The 20,313-nt window shown below is 40.1% G+C and overlaps 2 protein-coding genes across 4 annotated transcripts in view; one reads left to right on the top strand and one right to left on the bottom strand.

Annotated features, from left to right (window-relative positions):
* LYRM4 (LYR motif containing 4) overlaps window positions 1-20,260 on the bottom strand; it is an 85,260-nt gene extending 65,000 nt beyond the window's left edge. The window contains exon 1 of the mRNA XM_042049170.1: window positions 20,112-20,260. Coding sequence (XP_041905104.1) covers window positions 20,112-20,197 — 86 coding nt within the window. The 5' untranslated portion in view covers window positions 20,198-20,260. The remainder of the gene's footprint in view (window positions 1-20,111) is intronic.
* The window catches only part of FARS2 (phenylalanyl-tRNA synthetase 2, mitochondrial), a 232,768-nt gene continuing 232,705 nt past the window's right edge, over window positions 20,251-20,313 (top strand). Inside the window, exon 1 of one of the 3 annotated variants that reach the window (XM_042049163.1) lies at window positions 20,251-20,302. The gene's annotated coding sequence lies outside the window, so the exon portion shown is untranslated. The remainder of the gene's footprint in view (window positions 20,303-20,313) is intronic. The other 2 variants (XM_042049167.1, XM_042049166.1) reach the window with 2 other exon arrangements.

The raw sequence follows: 20,313 nt of genomic DNA, 5'->3' as shown, positions 1-20,313 counted from the left end.
TGCAGCTTTCTCCAAATTCTGCCCTTTCTTTCCAACACAATAAAGAACTTTCACATAGTCTGTAGTATACTGTCATCTGCCCTTCCCTCCCCCCCAAATAGGACCAATTTCCATATTAAAATAAATTTTTCAGACTGAGCAGTGGATACTTTCATTACATGGGTCTTTGGGAGGGGCAGGAGACATGCAGTAAACTGATCTTGCTCATCTATCTCGATAGTGTTCCAATTCTGTACCACCACATCACATCAGTATCACTTTTGCTACAGAAAGTAAAACCCTGTGTGTAGCACTGGAAGGAAACAAAAGGCTGCAACCCCCCCCCCCCCAATTAGTTTAATGTTTCAACAACCCTTTCCAATCTTGTATAAAAGTGGAACACAAGAGACAAAATTGTCTGAAACAGTATCATAAAAAATCCAAGGCTAAGATTGAAAAATAAAATTATTGGGGGAGGAGACTGAGGAGAGAGGAAGAAGAAACATGACTAGCCAGTGGTACTTCGTTCCATTAGATGGTGCTATGCAGCTCCTATTGCAGCTTTCACCAGCCAAGCAGTGTATTTTGTCTTTGAGCTCATAAATAACACATTTCAATCACAGGAATCAGGATGGCTGTGGAGTGCCACTCTGCTGCCGCACCCCAGCAGATGGTACGTGCTTTTAATTAGGGCCTGTTCACCTATAATGTGACACAGGGGTGCGTGAGGGAGTGAGGGAGTGTGTGTTTGGATGTGTGAAGTTAATAGAATGTATTAAATATGGAAGCTCAATCTCATCTGCAGCTGTTGTCCTAGCAAGACATGAAGAGGAAGCTGATTATTTCTTCTAGAAAAGAAACAACCCCAAATCATTAATATATAGTGTAATTCTGTTGCTTGATAATGGATAGATTTCAAATCATCCCATATACATACGTAGGGTTAAACTGTGCAAAACATATAATATTTTCTGAAAGAAAGGACACGTTTCCAAGAGATACAGAAACTAACATATATATATTTAGCTTAAAAGAAAAAACAACAACAACAGCAAGTATCTATTAGTGGGTACAAGTCTTTCAAAACGCAATACAAATGAGTAAATGCTATCTACATAAAAAAGATAGATGGGACAAAACCAGATTCTTGTTCAGTACAGCACCTACAGACTGGAGCAGTTTTTTTTTGTACATATGGTGTGTTAATTGTTCCATTTTCTCTCTTTTCCTCTAATTACATCCAACAGTTGTTGAGAAAGAAAAGATATGTACACAGAAAACCAACCAATTTTTATCTATAATCAGAAAGTTGCACTGTCTCTACCTTCTACAATTTTTAAAACCTTTATGAGTGTAACCACACAAAGGAAGTTATTTTACATAGGCTTTAACACAATCTTAATTCTACAGCTAAATCCATATATCTCTAAACACACTTCAAAGACCAGCTCTATAACCTGGCACTATTCTTTACCAAAGTTACACTGAGATTCAATGTATTATTTAAAATAAGGATGAGCTCAATTCAAAGCTCAAACCCAATACTATAATGCCTGTAAAATATCCTTTCTTCCCCATTGAGGGGTGCCAGGGAAATATTTTACCAACATTCAAATTCTCTAAAATTATGTAAAAAGTGTTAAGTCAAGATATAAACAAACTGGAAGGCTTTTTTTTTTTTTTTTTATATGTGTGTGTGTTTTTTTCTTTTAAACAACAGCTTTTTATATGCAGCAACAGTTGTGAGCAGTGTCAATTCAGCACCTCAACACTCTATATTTCAACAGTTTCTGAGAATGCATTAAAAGCTAGAACTACCATAAGAACTGCAATATTGTTGCAAGTGAAAAACGAAGCCCTTCTGGAAGTAATGTAGTGTGTGTAAGCAAAGTAAAGACATAAACATAGTAAGGACACACGCATGAGTATAGCTTGTTCATTCAGACATGTATCTGTACGGGTTTTTTTCACAGCGCACTGCTCCAGAGATCTTCTGGTTGATAAATCAACTGGTCTGCTAATCAGCCACTCTAATGGAGCGTATTTTCAGTTCAACAAGCATAACACACCAAGCCCAAACCGGTACCATTTGAAGGCACACCTAGAAAAGCCAGTGGCAGCAAATACATGGTTGTCTTCATAAAACTTTACAACATTATCCTAAAATAAGCACTATCTGCAGACAGTGTGAGAGATGAAAAGCAGACTGGCAAGTGAAGTGATGGCTGTACCTTACGGATGATTACTTACCCAAAGGGGCACAAAGGAACTGCAACAAGCTGAAGCCAATGTGAAGAGGAGCTGTTGCAATTTTGCCACCCTGGCAGGCACAAACACTCCCTCTGCCCGCTTTAGACCAGCACAGTCAGTCTGATGTTCGGCCCCATCTGAGCCAGTCCAGCTTGGGAACTTGACAGAAGTTAACAAGAGTTAACTTCATTTTTTTCTTGTTTTGGGCTTTTTTTCCAGGTTAGTGAGCTTCATCAGCTCTCCAGGGAACTGGATGAGCATTAGCACTGAGGAGGAGGGAATACAGCAGTACTGATTTTGATAGATAGAGTTTGCAACTGATTCCATTCAGAAAGGCCGAACAAGTCACACAAAGAAAGGGGACCTTTCAGTGAGATGGTACCAAGCTAACTCTCCAGAGAAACAGAATAGGAAAGCAACTTTGGATACAGTACACGCACAGAGCTCCTATAGACCTGATGGAAAAGTCTAACTCCTAATGCAGTAGTATTCATTAAGAAACATCATTTAAGTCTTAAACTACATTTCACAACTCATTATTCTTTTCACCAATTCTTTGAAAGCAGATACTGAAAAATGGCTGAAAGATGCAACATGGCATTTTGCTTTTATCATCCAAGTGCACTGAAATTTGAATAGAGAACACCTTCAATTTTATCTTCTGCAAAGACTTGTCCAGCGACCTCGTGGCAGCAGGACGCAGAGTGTAGAGTTGAATATTCACTCAGGGCAGTCATACATATGCACATTCAAAACACCTTTTGTGATCCCTACTTACATGCATCTGTCACACAATTAATTACCAATTAAACCAAAAGAATGTCTTCGATGGGCAATAGACTCAGTGCAATGGCTTCAGACCAAAGCCACTGCAGGTGGATGGCTACACAAGGCAACAGATGCACATCAGCAGAAAATTTCTCAGAAAGAGTGGTTGGGGGTTAATACGAGAACAAGACCAGGGCCAAAACATTACCACAGACTCTCAGGCAATGGGCACTACCTGCCAATGTTAAGAGACTACAGAGCTGCCACATAATAGTAAAAACTAAGGAGAAAGCAGTCTTTGTCCCAATACTCCACCTTCAAAGAGTTTCTCTCTTTTCCTCCCTGAAACACAATCAAAAGCCTAATGTGTCCTCATAAAAATGAAGTCTACAAGAAGCAAAGTCTGAAACAACAACTATTAATGAAAAACGAAATCACAATCCAGGTACTTCATAAAATAATAACTGCTTGCGGACTTATATATTTTATTTCAAAATGTTTACTTACGTCATGCCTGACCAAAAAAAAGAAAAAAAACTTTGTGTTCTGCTAAATGAAAAGAAGATGAAACATCACACAAACATACTTGCTTTTTAAGTACACAGGTTCGAGCTTTCAAAATAAACCTGGCCAAGCAATGTTTTTCTAAGCACCACTTTGCATTTACCAGTATCACAACATGCTAAAAGTTAAGTCATCTTTCCAAGACATCTTTCCAAACATGTTGACATCTTGTCTTTGTGACTGTCAACAAATACAAAGTATTTATAGGTCACATCACGGTCACAGGCATCACACTGCAGAACACAATGGCTATTACAAGTTGTTGGCCAGTAGCATACACACAAAGATAGAAGAGGATGATTGTGGTACATAATCTGTGCAGGCAAAACAGATCACAAGGGGAGGGGCCACCAGGTTAGAATATTCATATTCAAGACTTTCAAAAAAGTTCTAGAGGAAGATGCATTTTTTCCTATCAGCTAGAGTTGTATTCAACAAACTAAGGCAAGCGAGCAGTAGCCAAGCTCTAGGAAGCCCACTGTGATTAACAGCTCTGGAATGAAGTATATGCTGCTTTTATTTAAAGACACAATGTGAAAGTGAGATACTCATTTACAATAGAATAGCATTACATCAAGTGAGGGATCCTTTTCATAAAAGGTCAGTTGGCTTTCACTAAACTATATTTTCTTACCACTGCTGCCTTCCAACTAACATCTATTAACTTATGGTAGCAACCATGATGAATTTTCAGAATTTCCCATTATTACTAGTAAAATGTGCACTAGATGAGATTTGCCCACCTAAATTTTCAGAAATATGTATCATTTAAAAATGGAAAGTTTTTATAACAAAAAAAATCTGCAGAGAAATAATTTTAGCTCACAGTAAAGTTTTATGAGCATTAGTGAACATGCCTTCATGTACAGAATTCCTTCTGAGGGAATGCTTATTTAGATGTATATATGAGTACTCATGTATATTTCCATATATATATATATATATATATGAATTTACAATATTTTTTCCTCTAGAAAGGTCTCTTTAAAAGATACCAATTAAGGTGAAGCAAAAGCTGCATGTAACTACCATCTAATACTAAAAAAAGAAACACTTGACAACAGAGGTGTGTTTGAGACTCAGACGTAAGTAGTACCTCAAAAGGAAGTAGTTGTGATTGGTCTAATTAAACACAAGCCCCACAGAGGGGTGTGGATGCAACATTTTATCAACAAGGTGCTCCTCAAACTCCATCACTAGATACACTGCCACCTGAAGTCACAGCACAAGGACAACTACATCTGCCTGTTTTCTAAAAATCAAAGCAAAGCCTCTTCTTGCATCCATGATTTGCCTGGGGGAGTCAGGGTGGTGGCTGGATGCTGGGAAAGGAGGGAAGAAGAGTAAAGAAGACGAAAGATTAAACTGCTGGCTAACTCAGTATTATTTCCTTGAATTTTCTAACAAAGCACAGTCACTAAACAGTCTTCACAAAGTGCCCACAGGGAGAAACCTACCAGCCACTACTTGGTTTCTCTGCTAACATACAAAACATGAATTCCAACACAACTGCTAAGAAATATGTCTGGAATAGAAAAGCACTAGAGATACTTCATGAGAGAGAGGATTAACACAAGAGAACAGACAAGAGGAATAAAGATTGAACATTAGAAAACACATTTGAGAGAAGGTAACTATAACCCAGTGCATATAATACACACTGTATGATCAGATACAAGGATTTGTAGATTATTTCTAAAGCAAATATTGCTACTTTGCATCCCAGATCTCAAAACTTGAACCTCTTCCATGAGTTCCATTTTCTGTTTTCAATCTAAACCCAAAAAAGCCTCCCTAGATTTTCAGAGAGAAAGACCTGTGGATGTTTTTAGAAAATGAGAACTTCTTTTTTCTGAGTATATCTGTTCATCAGTTTGTGTCTGTACCCATTTCAAAGCAAAGAGCATGGATGGCCACCTGATCAACAAGATCAGTCATTCAGATTGGAAAGCAGTCTGGGACGTCTCTAGTCCCACCTCCTGCTGAAAGGAGGGTCAGTGATGGCATCAGATCAGATTACTCACAGTTTTGTCCACTCAAGTCTTGAAAAACAGGATGTTAACCAGACCACCTTTCTCAGAAAACAAGCTCAATTGCTTGGCTGTGCTTGTGGGAAAGAACCTTTTCCTTAAAGCCTCTCTTCCTGCACTTTACATCTGCAGGAATTTACATTTTTTCTCCTATCAGGCCCCTCTGGATACTTTGACTTACTGGCTGCTTTCAGATTCCCTCATTGTTGTTTCTTCTCCAGGCTGAACCAGACCAGCTCCCTCAGCCTCTGCTCATAGGACAAGTGCTTCTGCCCCCTTGGTGGCTCCTGCTGAGCTGCCTGCAGGTTGTCTGTGCCTTTCCCGATGGGAGGCTGAGGAGGGCAAGACTGGATGCAGAACTCCAGATGTGATCTCCCTCCCATCACTCTGCTGGCTGAGCAACTCAGGATGCTCTTGGCCTTCCTAGCTGCCAGGGTTCACAGCTCAGTTCCCAAACACTTTCTTCTTCCCAGAATACTCTCAGTGCTATTCATAGCTAACTATGATTATTTTTGCCATTCATTGAAACACACATTTTTGTTGCTATACTTCTAAAATAAAAACAGTTATTGGCTTAATTCTAAGTGTAAAGAATCTCTGCAGAAGGGAGTGCTTTTCAGGAGCTCAGGGTTAAGAGAAAAAAGTAAAGATGTCCATATGAAAGCATTCTTTTAATCTTAATTGGAGTTGCAACTGAAATGTTATATTGAAGAGGCTAAAAAAGAGGGTTATCAGTGAAGGACCCAACTGCACAAGTTGTTCAGTTAACGAGGCACCAGACAAGGATGTGCTGCAGGAACTATAACCTGAATTTGCTACAGATGAAAAGTGTCTTGATGGCCTGAAATGAGAAATACCTCTCTGCTGAGCTTTCACTGCCAAGCCCCTGCCAACTGCTCTACAACCAGGACACTGGGGTAGCTCAGCAGTCCAATTATGAGACAGGGAACGCCTTGAAATGACAAGTTCAAAACCTGACAACACTGATTTTTCTCTTCTTCCTTTTGAGACAGATATATACCACTCCATTTGCTGTGCTGCTGTTTCTGAACAGTTCATAAAAAAGGCCTGGCCTGCTGTGCATAGACATTACAAATTCCACAATATTTTGCTGGAAAGATTAGAGTTTTAGTCCAATGCTGTGGCAAACACGCTCTTTTCAGCATGGCTAGAGGTTCCCCCTGCAAGGGTGTGGCCTCACCTTGAATATTGTGCGCAGTTTTAGTCACCACAAGGTAAGAAAGATATTAAGCTATTAGAGAGCATCCAAAGGAAGCCAACAAAGATAGTGGAGGGCCTTGAGGGAAGCCATATAAGGAGTGGCTGAGGTCACTTGTCTGTTCAGCCTGGAGGAGACTGAGAGGAGACCTCACTGCAGTTAGAACTTCCTTGTGAGGGGAAGAGGAGGGGCAGACACTGATCTCTTCACTGTGGTGACTTGTGACAGGACCAGAGAGAATGGCCTGAAATTGTGTCAGGGGAGGTTTAGGTTGGATATCAGGGAAAGGTTTTCACCCAGAGGGTGTTTGGGCACTGGAACAGGCTCCCCAGGGCAGTGGTCACAGCACCAAGCCTGAGAGAGTTCAAGAAGCATTTGGACAATGCTCTCAGGCACATGGTGTGACTCTTGGGGATGGTCCTGTGCAGGGCCGGGAGTTGGACTTGATAATCCTTGTGGGTCCCTTCCAACTCTGCAGGTTCTGTGATTCTGTGACTTGGGTACCCTGAAGAGGGCTAAACATATTGTGCCTCTTGGTGACTTCATTTAGAGAAGCACTGGGTGCTAATCAGCCTTTCTGGATGCATGCATTTCACACTTGATAGTGGGAAACGATTTGCCTTTGATGAAGCAGTAATTGCTAAGGTTATTTTAATTAAGCAGCAGGGCATAAAGCCTTGGGATATTCAAACTTCTTGGACTGCAGTGTGGTTGGTCTGGATGATGACAAGATTTCAATAGGAAATTTCTGAAGCACAGCACTATTTCTGAAAGTAAAGATTCAGATATAGTAAATATCTAGTTACAGGACACATATTATTCTTTTAATATGGAAATTATGCTAATTCCTTAGAAAAGGGATCAAGCATCAGAAATATGTTGCTAGTATACAGTTTTAAAACAGATGAGCTATTTCAACTTCCAAAAGAGTTAAAGAAACAGTTCTCTGAAAGTCACCTGAGGTGAAGCTTTGTTAGCCATTTTGACAGACTAGTAATTTTCAGTACACTGAACAGACTCCTAACAAAGTTTTACTTTGCAAAAGTGATCCTTGGATTCTAGCAATAAAGACAGTTAATTTTGCTCCTTGAGTTTTGCTCAGGTAAACCTGCGATTTCTGAGACAGAAGCATGTAAGGATCATAGGTACAAAATGAATCTAGTAGAAGAAATTGCACTGAAATTAGATAGGGTCTAGTTATCTCATGACAAAGGCAACAATAAACCACAAATACAATTTATTAAACAATCCACATGAAGTAACATACCACCTGCCCTGTTTATATACAACATACTAGAAGTTACAGGATTTAGAATATTGAAGTTACTATCCAAAATTTATTCTCTCATCCATTTCTATCAGCTTTACAACTTACCTAAAAATCTTTGCTCCTTATAACTCAGTCAGTGACGACAAACATCCCCCACTGGACTTCCTATCACCATATGGTTCAATGACCTTCCCTCATTTACTGCAAAGCACTGCATGTTTAGTTTAGCAAATTTGCAACATTAATTTTGACAACAATGATGGATATTTGAAATTACTTAGCAGCACATAAAATTCTAATATATGCAAAGCCTATGAGTCAAATCTAGAGCCTAAAAAAATCAATTTGGAATTTGTAACAAAATCAGCATCCTACTTTGTGCATAGAACAGAGTGCTGAATATTATTCTCAGACATTTGGGATTGTAAATATATGCCTTTGGACAATGCATGTAATGTTTCAGGAAGCTCAGATCCAGACTACTCTAATTATTACCAAAGGCTCAGAAAAAAAGAAATGTGGGTTATTTTGTACACTATGAACACTACTTAAGGCAGAGAAAGTCAAGTGAACTAGTTATTTCCTTCTGCATTCTTTCCATTTAATTAGCTACAGGATATGGAAGTCTTCACAGACTTCAGAGATGATTATGCTAGGACTGAAGAAAAAGGGGCTGAAAACCCCATCCTGAGTTGAACACCAACTCAGAAATGCAAATTATACAAACTCTAGGTGCCATTTCATCCCCCACAGGAAATTAGAAGCAGCTTCTTACATGAAGAAAGAGCAGGACAAATGGTGAACAGAGGCAAGGTTTGAAGGAAAAAGAATAGTCTTGGTAAAGCTGAATGACTGATTCACCATGCAGTGAGGCAGATTTGAGGTTTTCAGGCTGGCCCAGCTGATCTTCATCCCCATAAATAACACAGCACCCCTGTGCACCAGGTGTAATGTGCCAGAACTTGCCCACCCTGACTTTCCGCACTGCGCAGCTCCGCACTCCTGGCACCTCCCAGGTGCTACCAGCACAAGTGAGCACTTAAAGAAGCCAGACCCTTAGCAGGCAAGTTATGGTACAGTAAATCCACAGCTCTTTATCTTTGGTATCTTTGGGGCATGATGGTGACCAGCTAAGACATACCTGAGACCTCTGCTAGCTCCAGTAAAATAAATTCGGCTTCTCAGGACCTATAGATCCTATACATTTTTCTGAAGTCCAGAAGTAAAATAGGAGTCAAAGCAATACTAAAATCTAAGTGAAGTAACACAACATTCCTCAAAGCTACTTCACATAAAAGAAAGAAAGAAAAAAAAAAGGTTACACACTTTTTCCTACTATTTTTCCTACAGTTACTCTACAAAAAATGTAGAGTAGATTATCTATCTGCCAAACATGAAGCAAAGAGCAGCTACCAGCCAAAATGTTTCTTTTGGGCTATGTACGAGCTCCACCTCTAAAATTTCGGTGCATACACTCCTACTTTCCAAATTGTAGATCCCAGCATACAATGCAATACTTTGATCTGACAAGAAATACTTTAATATCAGACAGAAAAAATGAGATTGAATTTAAAACTCAAGGTATTCTAGTCCAGTGAACAGAAGTAATTCAATGAACCTGCTGACAGATCTTCTGTGGACTTAAACAGTTTAACTACTGTAACAGAAAAGGAGATCAGAAGTATTCAGGAAGACAAAGAGAGCAGTCAATTTTCCTTTTTAAAGAAGAGAAACATTGACAAACGCCTTTTAATCTAGCCAAGCCCAAGTACATTAAATACAGACATTAAAATTTAGAGGTGAAGCTACACTAAGGTCAATAGTTTTTAAAGAGTCTTCCAGTCAACCTCTTAACACTCTCTCTAAGAGTCTAATGCTATGAATGAAAAAAAGATTACCATACTCTATTTCTCTATATATTATATTTAATAAGGCTAGGTTCAGATTGGTACATTTGTATATCAAAAAAGATTCTGCATTTCAAGCTAAAAATGGGCTACAAAAACCCCCAGATAGTACTTAATAGCTAATTAAAAGTTACAGAAAAATAGTCACTCACATGCGTGATGGCAGCACTTTTATCCTCTGTCTGCAAGCAAGGAAAAAGAAAACACAGCAAACACGAACTCCTTTTCCTCCCAGAAGCACATGGCTGCTGGCTGCAAGAATTTCTTCTCAGGTAACATTTACTCTAAATGTGGAATTAACATCTGGCTTAAAACTCAGTAACTCAGATGACTACTGCCTAAAGGTTACTGCAGGGGATAGGAGAGGAAAAGAGGTATGAGGAATGACTTACTTATCATAAGGTTATTTAGTATAACATTTTATGACCAGGGTAGATTACCTTCCCTTTCACATGAGACATGACCTTCCCCTCCCCAGAGTAGCAGAAAAAGTTTGCAATCTAGGAACGAATTACCCACACAAGTTGCAGAAGCACCAGCTAATGACAGCAATACCTCACACTGATAGAGAATTTCTCCTTCAAGGGTTTCAACAAATTATTGGGAAATAAAAGCCCAGAACCAAGCCTCGAAGTCCATACAGGTTAGCAAGCATTGCCACTTGTTCACAGAACAAGGAGTTTTGTACAGATATATGCACAGTATACTTTTTTGTCCAACCTTGTATTGGCGTAGCTTATAGGACTATATTCACCCCATGTTGTTTTTGCTTTTGGAAGTGACTGTGTCACCAGCAGTTTGATAAATATTCATATTTCCATGCAAAATCTGCAAATAATGGGCAGCAATTTTGGGTATAAATTATGAACTGAAAATACTAAATTAAATTTAGTAAAAAATGCACTCAATAGCTCTGGAAATCAAGAAACCTATTTAGCGTTCTACATGAAATGCATTGCTTATTATTGTTGAGTAAACGAAACACTTGAACATTTATTTTCATTTTGTAAATTAGTCAGATCAGGGAAAAAAAACATGATGAGTGAGACACCTAATTTATTTTGGCCAGTGATAAAACTACTTAGATCAATCAATCAATGTTCCTCCCTTCAAAACTAGTTTACATACAAAGACCATTAATTTGAAAACCTATTTTCTAACTTACTGGACTAGAAAAAGGCTGTGATATTTTAGATGAGTCAAAGAAGTTTTCTGAAACTTAGCAGCAGGTTAGTTTCATGGCAACACAATACAGTTCAATTTGACATTGTCAGTATAATTCAAGCTATAAACTTCAAGGATTGTCTTATGCATTTCATTTGAGCTGTATTAACTTTAAAACATTTTCCTGAGAAGGAGGCCGACTGATGTTATTTAAATAAATAAAAACAGAATATATTTGAATGGATGGATGAATGAATTATTGTTTCACAAAGAATTCTATTAGTGATTCAATCCAAAACTTTATGAAATGTGATGGTTTGTACCTGGCCCCTTCCACTTTTAACTCCCCTTTTCTTAACTGTGACTAACAATGCAAATAAATTATGTCTCTGAACCACACCCCCAACCACCCACCCCAGCCACATTTGGCTCTTTGATTGCTATTCTAACATAGTCTGCAGAAATTTAACATTCACACAATGTGTAACCCTCGTAAGATAAACCAATTTTCTCCAACACCAAGGCTCTGTGGAAACCTGGGCATACATTCCTCCCTCGTGCTTAGGCAAACAATAAGCCGATGTTTACATCTGTGTGTGACTGCAGCTGAGTATTGTGATAATCTGTATGTTTGCTGGGGAAACATATAATGCCTTTAAATAAACACTACCAAGCAACAATACCATGTGTATCCTGCAAGCAAATCCTAGTTAGCAGAAATCACATGCTGGGCAAGACAGAGATGGAGACAACTCTGCAAAGACCTCACAGGATACAATTAATTATTTTCATAGGCACCTAAAGTCACAGAATTAAGTTTAATTATAAAAGCTTCAATAACATAAAGGATTAGTGATTACTAGCAATATACTAGAATGAATTATAGTCTCAAGGAAATATTTTAGTTTTTTTCAGACATACACTTTCTGTGGCAGTTAAAATAAGACAATATTACTTTTAAACAAGCTAATGATTTAGAAACAGATCTTTAATGGTTCCAGACCAGAATATGCTGGACAAGCACTCAGAAGGACTGGCAAGACCTGTTGATGGAGATTATTTTCTAATAAAACTCACACACCTATCATACTTTCTCTAGTCTCAAGAGTGGATTCACAGCTTCCTTTAAACAAGGATTTTGCAAAAGGATTACTGGGATTGAGTAGAAGTGAATTCCTGACTTCTTGATACCAATACATTCATATATGCATACATACAAATAATATCTACTTTGCGCATAGGCTTCTTTTCTTTAGACACTATAATGAGGTTTAACAAATTGCTATTTATTGAAAAACTTAAAAAAAAAAAAGTGTCTAAGCAGCAGCTTTTCCCAAGAATTTGTAACAAACATGATGCTGAAGAAAGTGTAGTCCTAAGTATTGGACTGAGTCCTGAGCCTCTGAATACCATTCCCAGCACAGGACCTTCAAATTTTCCTGAAGAACGTTTAAAGGATTTTATTTCCCACACATTCTGTTCAGGAAGAAAGCATCTGAACTCCACTGAATTCTTTTCAGTTGCATTGCATCCTGAGAAGAATGTTAGAATTTTATACAGCGATCTGGTAAAAAGGAATGGAATAGAATAGAACAGAATGCAGAAAAGAATGTAAGGGAAGAAGGCCATAGGCCATAATGCCACCCTAGGTAGAAAGCTGTCTGGATGATTTGTGGCATCTTCATTCTTGAGAAAAAACTGTATCAAGAAGAATCCCCAAGAATATTTCTCACTAAGGACACTTTTGCACTGAGTTCTGTGCAAAACAGTCTTTGAACAGCTGGCTCAAGTATTCACAAACACAAGAAAACAACCAAGAAAGTCTCCTTTGATGCCCACTTTTTTTTGAAAAACAGAGAACTATGTATAATCTAGGACTGTACTTTGTTGGTCAGTGCACCCCAAAATACATGGGAAGAGCTCTATTGAGGAGGTAGTTCAGAGAGAATCCTTGCCATCCATTACTGCAGGAAGTGGTTCTAAACATTGCCTCATTGACTGCAGTTTCATTTTTTCTTTGTTTTTTAAATTACTTGGATTTTTTTTTAAATCCAGAATGCTGACCTTCTAAAGAATACTTGAAATTATAATAACCTGTGTCTACTGTATCTTGAATCACATGGATGCTAGGAGGTCAGCATCTTTTCACCATGGGCAGCATAGAGAGGAATCCAGAGGAACTAAGTGTTAAAGCCACATCCAAGAGTAAGGAAAGGAGGAGGTTAGATGGGACAGCATTTTAATCCATTTTAATACTATAGCTACATTAAAAAGTGTTTTTCATTTACCAGAAATCATAAGCCTATGTGTATGGGAATGAGTCACTGCCAGAGGCAGTATTTTTTCTATTACTCTCATTAGTTCTCAAACAAACATTACTGGTAATTAAATCTTTCATAAAAAGCAATATGTCCCTGTTCTTCTGTGCTATACAAAGAATAACAAACAGCCACAGCAGATTTACATATTTGGAGTGCCTTTACTAAAATAAAATAACTAAAACAGCATATCAGTCTTTTGAGGAGGCCCCATCCATTTGTCTTCCAAATATTAAATTTCAATTTTTCCAGAACTCTGTATGGACTGTATGTGCTCCAAACTCTCCCTCCAAGTTATTACTATTCAAAATTCTCCTCTGGAAAAAAAAAAAAAAAAAAAAAGAAATCAAGAAAATTACATCAAACCTGATGCACAGATATCATTAATTGTTCAGGAAGAGTGTAACTTTACAAGGGTAAAGTGAATGTATTTGGAAAACGACAATCACCATTGAACCTTTAAACCCAAGATAACAATTCCTAATGAACAAGATCAACAGAATTTTGATGCAATGATTTGCAGTTGGGTAATGTTACTATTAAGAAATTAAAATATTTGATAAAACTGTTTTCATTTGTTTTAAAATTTCAGAGAAATATGTCCTGAGGGTATCTAATGACTATGTTTGGACATTTTTGAAATAGAGTGCTTCAGTTGTCTTCCAAAAATATTTTATACATATATAATACTGAAGTCAAATGGAAATACCTCAATACTGTCAGACCCCAGACCAAAATCATGTTCTTATACCTCTGGATTTTCCCTAAAAGTGCATATATTTCCATGTTTTACTACAATTCAGAGTGTCACCATCTCAGTCCTTTACACAGTTCCCATCCTAATCAGCAGATTGAGCAGCATCCAGAGCTCTTAAAATACTGACATCTCTATTCAAGCATATATGAATCTGACAGAATAAGGCAATATATATAAAAGAGCTTAAAATAATATAATGGCTAAATGGGATGTGGTCATTGAAATAATAGCCAAAATTTAACTCCCCAAAAAAAGAGCTGTTAGTAACGCCAACCACAAATCTGTGACTGAAAATGTGCAGTGCCTGTTTACCTGTGACTCTGGGTCATGCAGCTCCAGGCCAAAACAAGTGTCTGCACTACTGTAGGATGGAAACCACCCTGGACTCTGGAATACCACAGCTGCTTGCAGCCCTGACCTTTTTATACTTTTCAAGTAGATCAGAGAGCACCATATACTCAGTAAATGGGAAATTAACTAAAAAAATCCTAAAGTTTGTAATCACTCAAAACACAGTCAGCAATTATACAGAGATAAGAAAAAATAAGTTATCCGCCTTCTTTGTACAGCCGAGGAAAAACAGGTACCATAAAGGTTCAATTCTGTGACTGTACTCCTACAAAGAAGTCAGACATCTCTGCTGGACAGAACTGACAATTTTATTTTTCCTGCATTTCTTATCTCAGCTACAAACTACCACTTTGGTCAGAAAACCATGCCTCCCTCTTCTCATTATTGTCTTGAATTTTCTTTTTGATTAATCACCATTTCGACTTTTTTTACCTCCTTAACACACAGAAACAAACAATCTGCTGGCAGACCTTGCCAATCACAAACTTCATTAGGATATCCAGTGAGAAAAAGGTTTATTCAGCTTGGATAACTGTTGCATGTAAAATTTTAATGTGGCTGTTAAAATACCTAAGTGATGAAAGTGCAAAAAGAAACAGTGACAGGATTCTATAGACCAGGGACCAAAAGCAAAGTAAGATTTTCCCATTAAAGTGACCAACTAAGGCATGTTGGGAGGAAGAGAAAGAAACTAATTTTTATAAAAGAGTGTTTTTAAAAAAATTTTACTTGGTGTGAGTTATGTTCTTGAAAGAGTTGTTAGCAGGATCTTAACAGCTTTATGCCCCCTTGAAGCATAGGTCATTATGCAAGTACAGGTCAACTTAACCTATACTTGTGCAAAAATCCAGGTGCTCTCATGAAAGGAACCGGGTACCCCGAGAAGTTACTATTCTGGAACTGGGTATCCAGAGAAGTCTCACTATTAAGACCTCAGCAAAGAGGGCAGCAAGTACCTCAGCCTTCCCCTCATCCTTTGTCACTGTGTTTACCTCTGCAACCAACAAAGTGTGGAGATTCTCCTTAGCCCTTCTTTTGTTGCTGATGTATCTACAGAATCATTTTTTATTTTCTTTTATGGCAGTAGCCAGATAAAGTTCCAGCTGGGCTTTGGCTCTTCTAATTTCCTCTCTGCTTAACCTCATGACACCCATGTAGCTCTCCAGCGTAGTCTGCCCTTTCCCCTAAATGCCAACAACTCTGTAAACTCTGCCTTTTTTTTTTCCTCCTGAGTTTGTTCCAAAGCTCTCTGTTTAGCCAGGCTGGTTTTCTTCCCTGCTGGCTCATCTTCCAGCACATGGGGACAGCCTGCTCCTGTACCTTGAAGATTCTGTCTTGAAGAATGTCCAGCCTTCCTGAACACCTGTCCTCCAGGACTGCCTCCCAAGTGATTCTCTCAACAGGTCTCCTAAACAGGCCCAAATTTGCCCTCAGGAAGTCCAAATACAAGTTCTGCTGATACCCCTCCTTACTTCTGTGCGAATTGATAGCATCATCATTTCAGGATCGCTGTGCCCAAGGCATCCTCCAATCTCCTCATCACACAACAGTCCTTTCCTCTTGGCAAACAACAGGTCCAGTGGGGCGCCTTCCCTATTTGGTTCCCTCACCAGCTGAATTAGGAATTTATCTTCCATACACTCCAGGAACCTCCTAGACTGCTTCCTCTCTGTGGTATTATATTCCAAGCAGACATCTGGTAAACCGAAGTCCCCCAGAAGAACAAGGGGCAGCAATCTTGAGACTGTTCTATGATTCTATATTCCACGACTCCCTAAAATCAGATCAACAACTATGTCAGTCAAAGTAGGAAAAGCAACTGGCACTGAAAAAACCAGTGCAAATTATTTTGCTCAGTTTTGTTCCTAGGTTAGCAGTCATTTGCAAAAATCAGATTTACTAGTTTTAAAATCTTGAAGGACATGTCTCAGATGAAACTGCATGCATTCAATTAACTTGTTTCCAATGCAAAACCTGTTTTGACAAATTTTCTTCCTTGATTCTTTTATATTCTGGGTAATTTTATTAATCAAATAATATTGCACATTCTAAAAGAAAAATCAAATTCCATTAAAATGCAATTTAGAGAGAGAAGAAAAAATATGTCTATAAATAAAAATGCAACTTCCATCAGTTAAAAGAGAACCTAATGAGTAACTGAAATAAATTTGCAATAAATCAAGAAAGACCTTAAAAAAATTTAAAAATCATTTGCAGAAAAAAATCCAACAGAGCAGCTCAAAGCTTCTGACATTGCTCATAACTACAAGAAATAAAAGAAATAGAAAGCAGATGATCTGGAAGCATGTCATATGATGTTACCCTGAACTTATTACCCATTGTTAGTATCTTTATAGGGCAAGGAAGGCTAGGGATCTGAAAATCATAGTAAGCTGGTTAGCTAGGATGTCTGGAGCTTATCCAGTTCAATGTCACACTTGAAACAGACCTGCATGCAACAAGGTGAGGTCAGCCATGGTGCTCTTTGGCTAAACCTATCATGAAAACCTTCAAAAATGCAGATGACAAACTCTCTCAGGGAAGACCTGCTCCAGTTCTGCATTGTCCTGGAGAGAACTCCTTTCCATTAGATTCCCATGTGTTAAGACCACTGAGCTTCAATCATGTTAAACAAACAAGAAATTTTTAAGTTCAGATTATCTTAATCTGCAACCAGATGTATTTTAATGGCTTTCACAAGTTTATAAATTCTTTTGTCTTCTGTACCGAAACCACTCACAATATTTATTTAAATCACTAATGATATTTAGAAATATCCCTTAAAACCATTTAGTTGAGACTACAATCTAACATATTATAAACCATCGGAGGTTCTAGTTTTTGTCAACCAAGCAGAAGAAAATAGCACACTTGTTAAAAACCACCTTGTTGACTCAAAACCTGACATCTTGCCTCTCTGCATATTGATTTTCCTCCAGTACAAATCACTCTCCCATGCTCAGACTGTCTGCTTGGGTAATAGGGCAGAAGGGCAGATATGAAATTACTTAAAGTCTACTAAATTCCCTCTCCCTGCTGTTGAAACCTGGCCTCCATATCCGGGTGTCCCAACACTCTGTGACGTTTACTTCAGGACACTGGAGATGCTCCTGTGTTATTCTGAAGGCTGCCAGTGGTGACCTGCACTGTGCATCACTTGTTTTGTGTATTCTAATTAATTATTATTATTATCCATTCCTTTTCTGTTCTATTAAACAGTCTTCACCTCAACCCACAAATTTTATTTTTTTCCCCCCCCGTTCTCTCCCCCATCCCATTGGGGAGGGGGGAGCAAGCAAGCACTTGTGTGGTGCTTAGCTGCCTGCCAGATTAAACCAGAGCAACAAAATTAGGAGAAAAAGCACAGTAAGCAAATAAGGCGACAATAGCTAGCTGGTCATACTCCAGACATACTCTTACAAATACACAATTTTAAGTAATAAAGTATTCAGACACTGTCTAGCTGAAGCCATGAATCAATAATACTAATCTGTAATACCTTCTACTTTGCTGAAGTTGGTTCTTTACAAAGTCCTTGGGTTAACTCCCTTGCACTGCCATATCACATTACAGCAGCCCTAAGGACATGGCAGAGCTGCTTATCTTGTGCAGAAGCCAACGGGGTGTCCCGTTTACCTATGGGTGTGGAGTAAACATCGAGGCAGAACTGTTGTTGTGGTCACAGCAGACCTCTAAATGTAACAGCTGCTGATCTTTTCTTGCTGGAAACTGTTATTGCTTCTAGTGCTCACAAATGTGTATACACCACAAGATTTTAGACAGTTTCTGATTTTACAGTATCTAAGGACAGGCCCATCAAAACCAGAGATCTTTCCTTTAAGGAAAGGGGCAACTTGCGCTGTGATATGGCGCAAGTTGCCCCTTTGATATGGTCAAAAAACCAGATCTGCATGGTAAATATACCATATGATTTGTATCCTTTAAAATTTGCTGTGAACTTCACTTCCTCCCTGCTTAGCCCTAAGTACAAACCCACTGCTGAAAACACGTCGTGGCCCAGACATGAGCTTCATTCAGCTGTTCACCAACTGCACATCTCAAGCCATCTCCATTTACAATCCTCTGGTTTTTAGCCAGAACAAGAGCAATCAGGTACACTCAGGACAGCAAAGACCAGGAGAAAGCCTTGACAGCAACAGAGCATGATGCAAACACACACTGCTGCGTGGAGGCAGTGATGAAGGTTTATTAGTGCCAGCTCATTTTCAGCCCCACAGTCCTTCTTCTCAGGGCACTCCCTTGCACCTGAGGTTTATGGAATACTTGTACCTTGCAGAGCACAGAGCTCACCACAGTTATGAAAGTTTAAAGGCTTCTGTTCCCAATTCTTGCCTGGGAGATGATTCACAGCACAGGTAGTTCACATGTCTCTTCTCATGGCGCAACTGAGTGGCAAAGTAAATAAACTACCATTGGGCAATACAATTTTGCCAGTGTGGGTGAGTACCACCCCCTGTGAACACAGCAGGTATCTAATGGAGTCCAGGCCTATGTCTAACCTTTGCCAAAAAAACGGTGCATGTCTTTCATCAACAGCCAGAGGAGGCAGGCAGGCAGGGAGCCACACAGACTGGCAGGAAGAGTGAACCCTGATCCCTCATTGCACCCTGAGCCTGGACACAGCACATGGTGCCAGGCTTTGGCTGCAGCCTGACCTCCCCTCGGCCAGGAAATGGGCAGCACACAGACCAGACATGGGCTATGTCAGGTTCACAAAATCATTAGGGTTGGAATGGATCTCTGGAGATCATCTAGTTCAACCCCCCTGGCAAGGCAGGGCCACCTTGAGCAGGAGACACAGAAACACATCCGATGGGTTTTCAATGTCTCCACAGAGGGACTCCATGACCTCCCCGGGCAGCCTGTTCCGGTGTTCTGCTGCCGTCAATGTAAAGAGGCTCTTCCTCATGTTGAAGTGAAACTTCTTGTGTTTTGGTTTATGGCCATTGCTCCCCATCCTGTTGCCAGGCACCACTGAAAAGAGTCGGGCACCATCCTCATGACCCCCAGCCCTGAGATATTTCTATGCATTAATGAGCTCCTCTCTCAGTCTTCCCTTCTCCAGACTAAACAGGCCCAGCTCCCGCAGTCTCTCCTCAGAAGAGAGATGCTCCAGACCCTTCCTCATCTTTGTGGCCCTCCACTAGACCCTCTCCAGCATCTCCTTGTCCTTCCTTCTTCTACTGAGGAGCCCAGACTCAGCACAAGTACTCCAGACTCCAGGTTGGGACAGTCTCTGTCCTGTCCCTTCTCCCTACAGCAGGCATAGCCTGCTGGTGCTTCTGCGGCAGCCCGGGGCCTGGCAGAGGGACCGGGGGCTGCCCATTCCCTGCGCTCCGAGGCGGGTCCAGGCCCGGTGCCGGTCCCGCTGTCGCTCCAGGGCACGGCTCGGCTCCTCCGCGGGGTTGCCGGAGGCCGCAGCTCCCCCCGCGCCCCTGTCCCCAACACCGCCGGGACCCCACGCCTCGGCGGGAAGCCCTGCGTGCGCCGCGCCCCGGAGCCCTTCCCCGCACCTGTAGTTGTAGCCGCTGAAACGCTGGCTCTCCCGCAGCAGGGCACGGTACAGCCGCAGCACCTGGGCACGGCTGGACGCTGCCATGTTGCCGACACCGAGCTCCTCCCGCGGCGGCGAGGCCCCTTTTCCCCGCCCTCCCGCCGCCCGCGCCGGGCGCAGCCGCGGCGGAGCGGGGCCGCAGGGCCGGCGGTGAGTGGCGG

The sequence above is a fragment of the Corvus kubaryi genome, unplaced genomic scaffold (genome assembly GCF_017639235.1).
Source record: "Corvus kubaryi isolate FWS band 111438036 unplaced genomic scaffold, C.kubaryi_AGA036_p1.0 69, whole genome shotgun sequence".
Taxonomy (NCBI): domain Eukaryota; kingdom Metazoa; phylum Chordata; class Aves; order Passeriformes; family Corvidae; genus Corvus; species Corvus kubaryi.
Note: the sequence above shows the minus strand (reverse complement) of the source record. Positions and strands in the feature narration are given on the sequence as shown.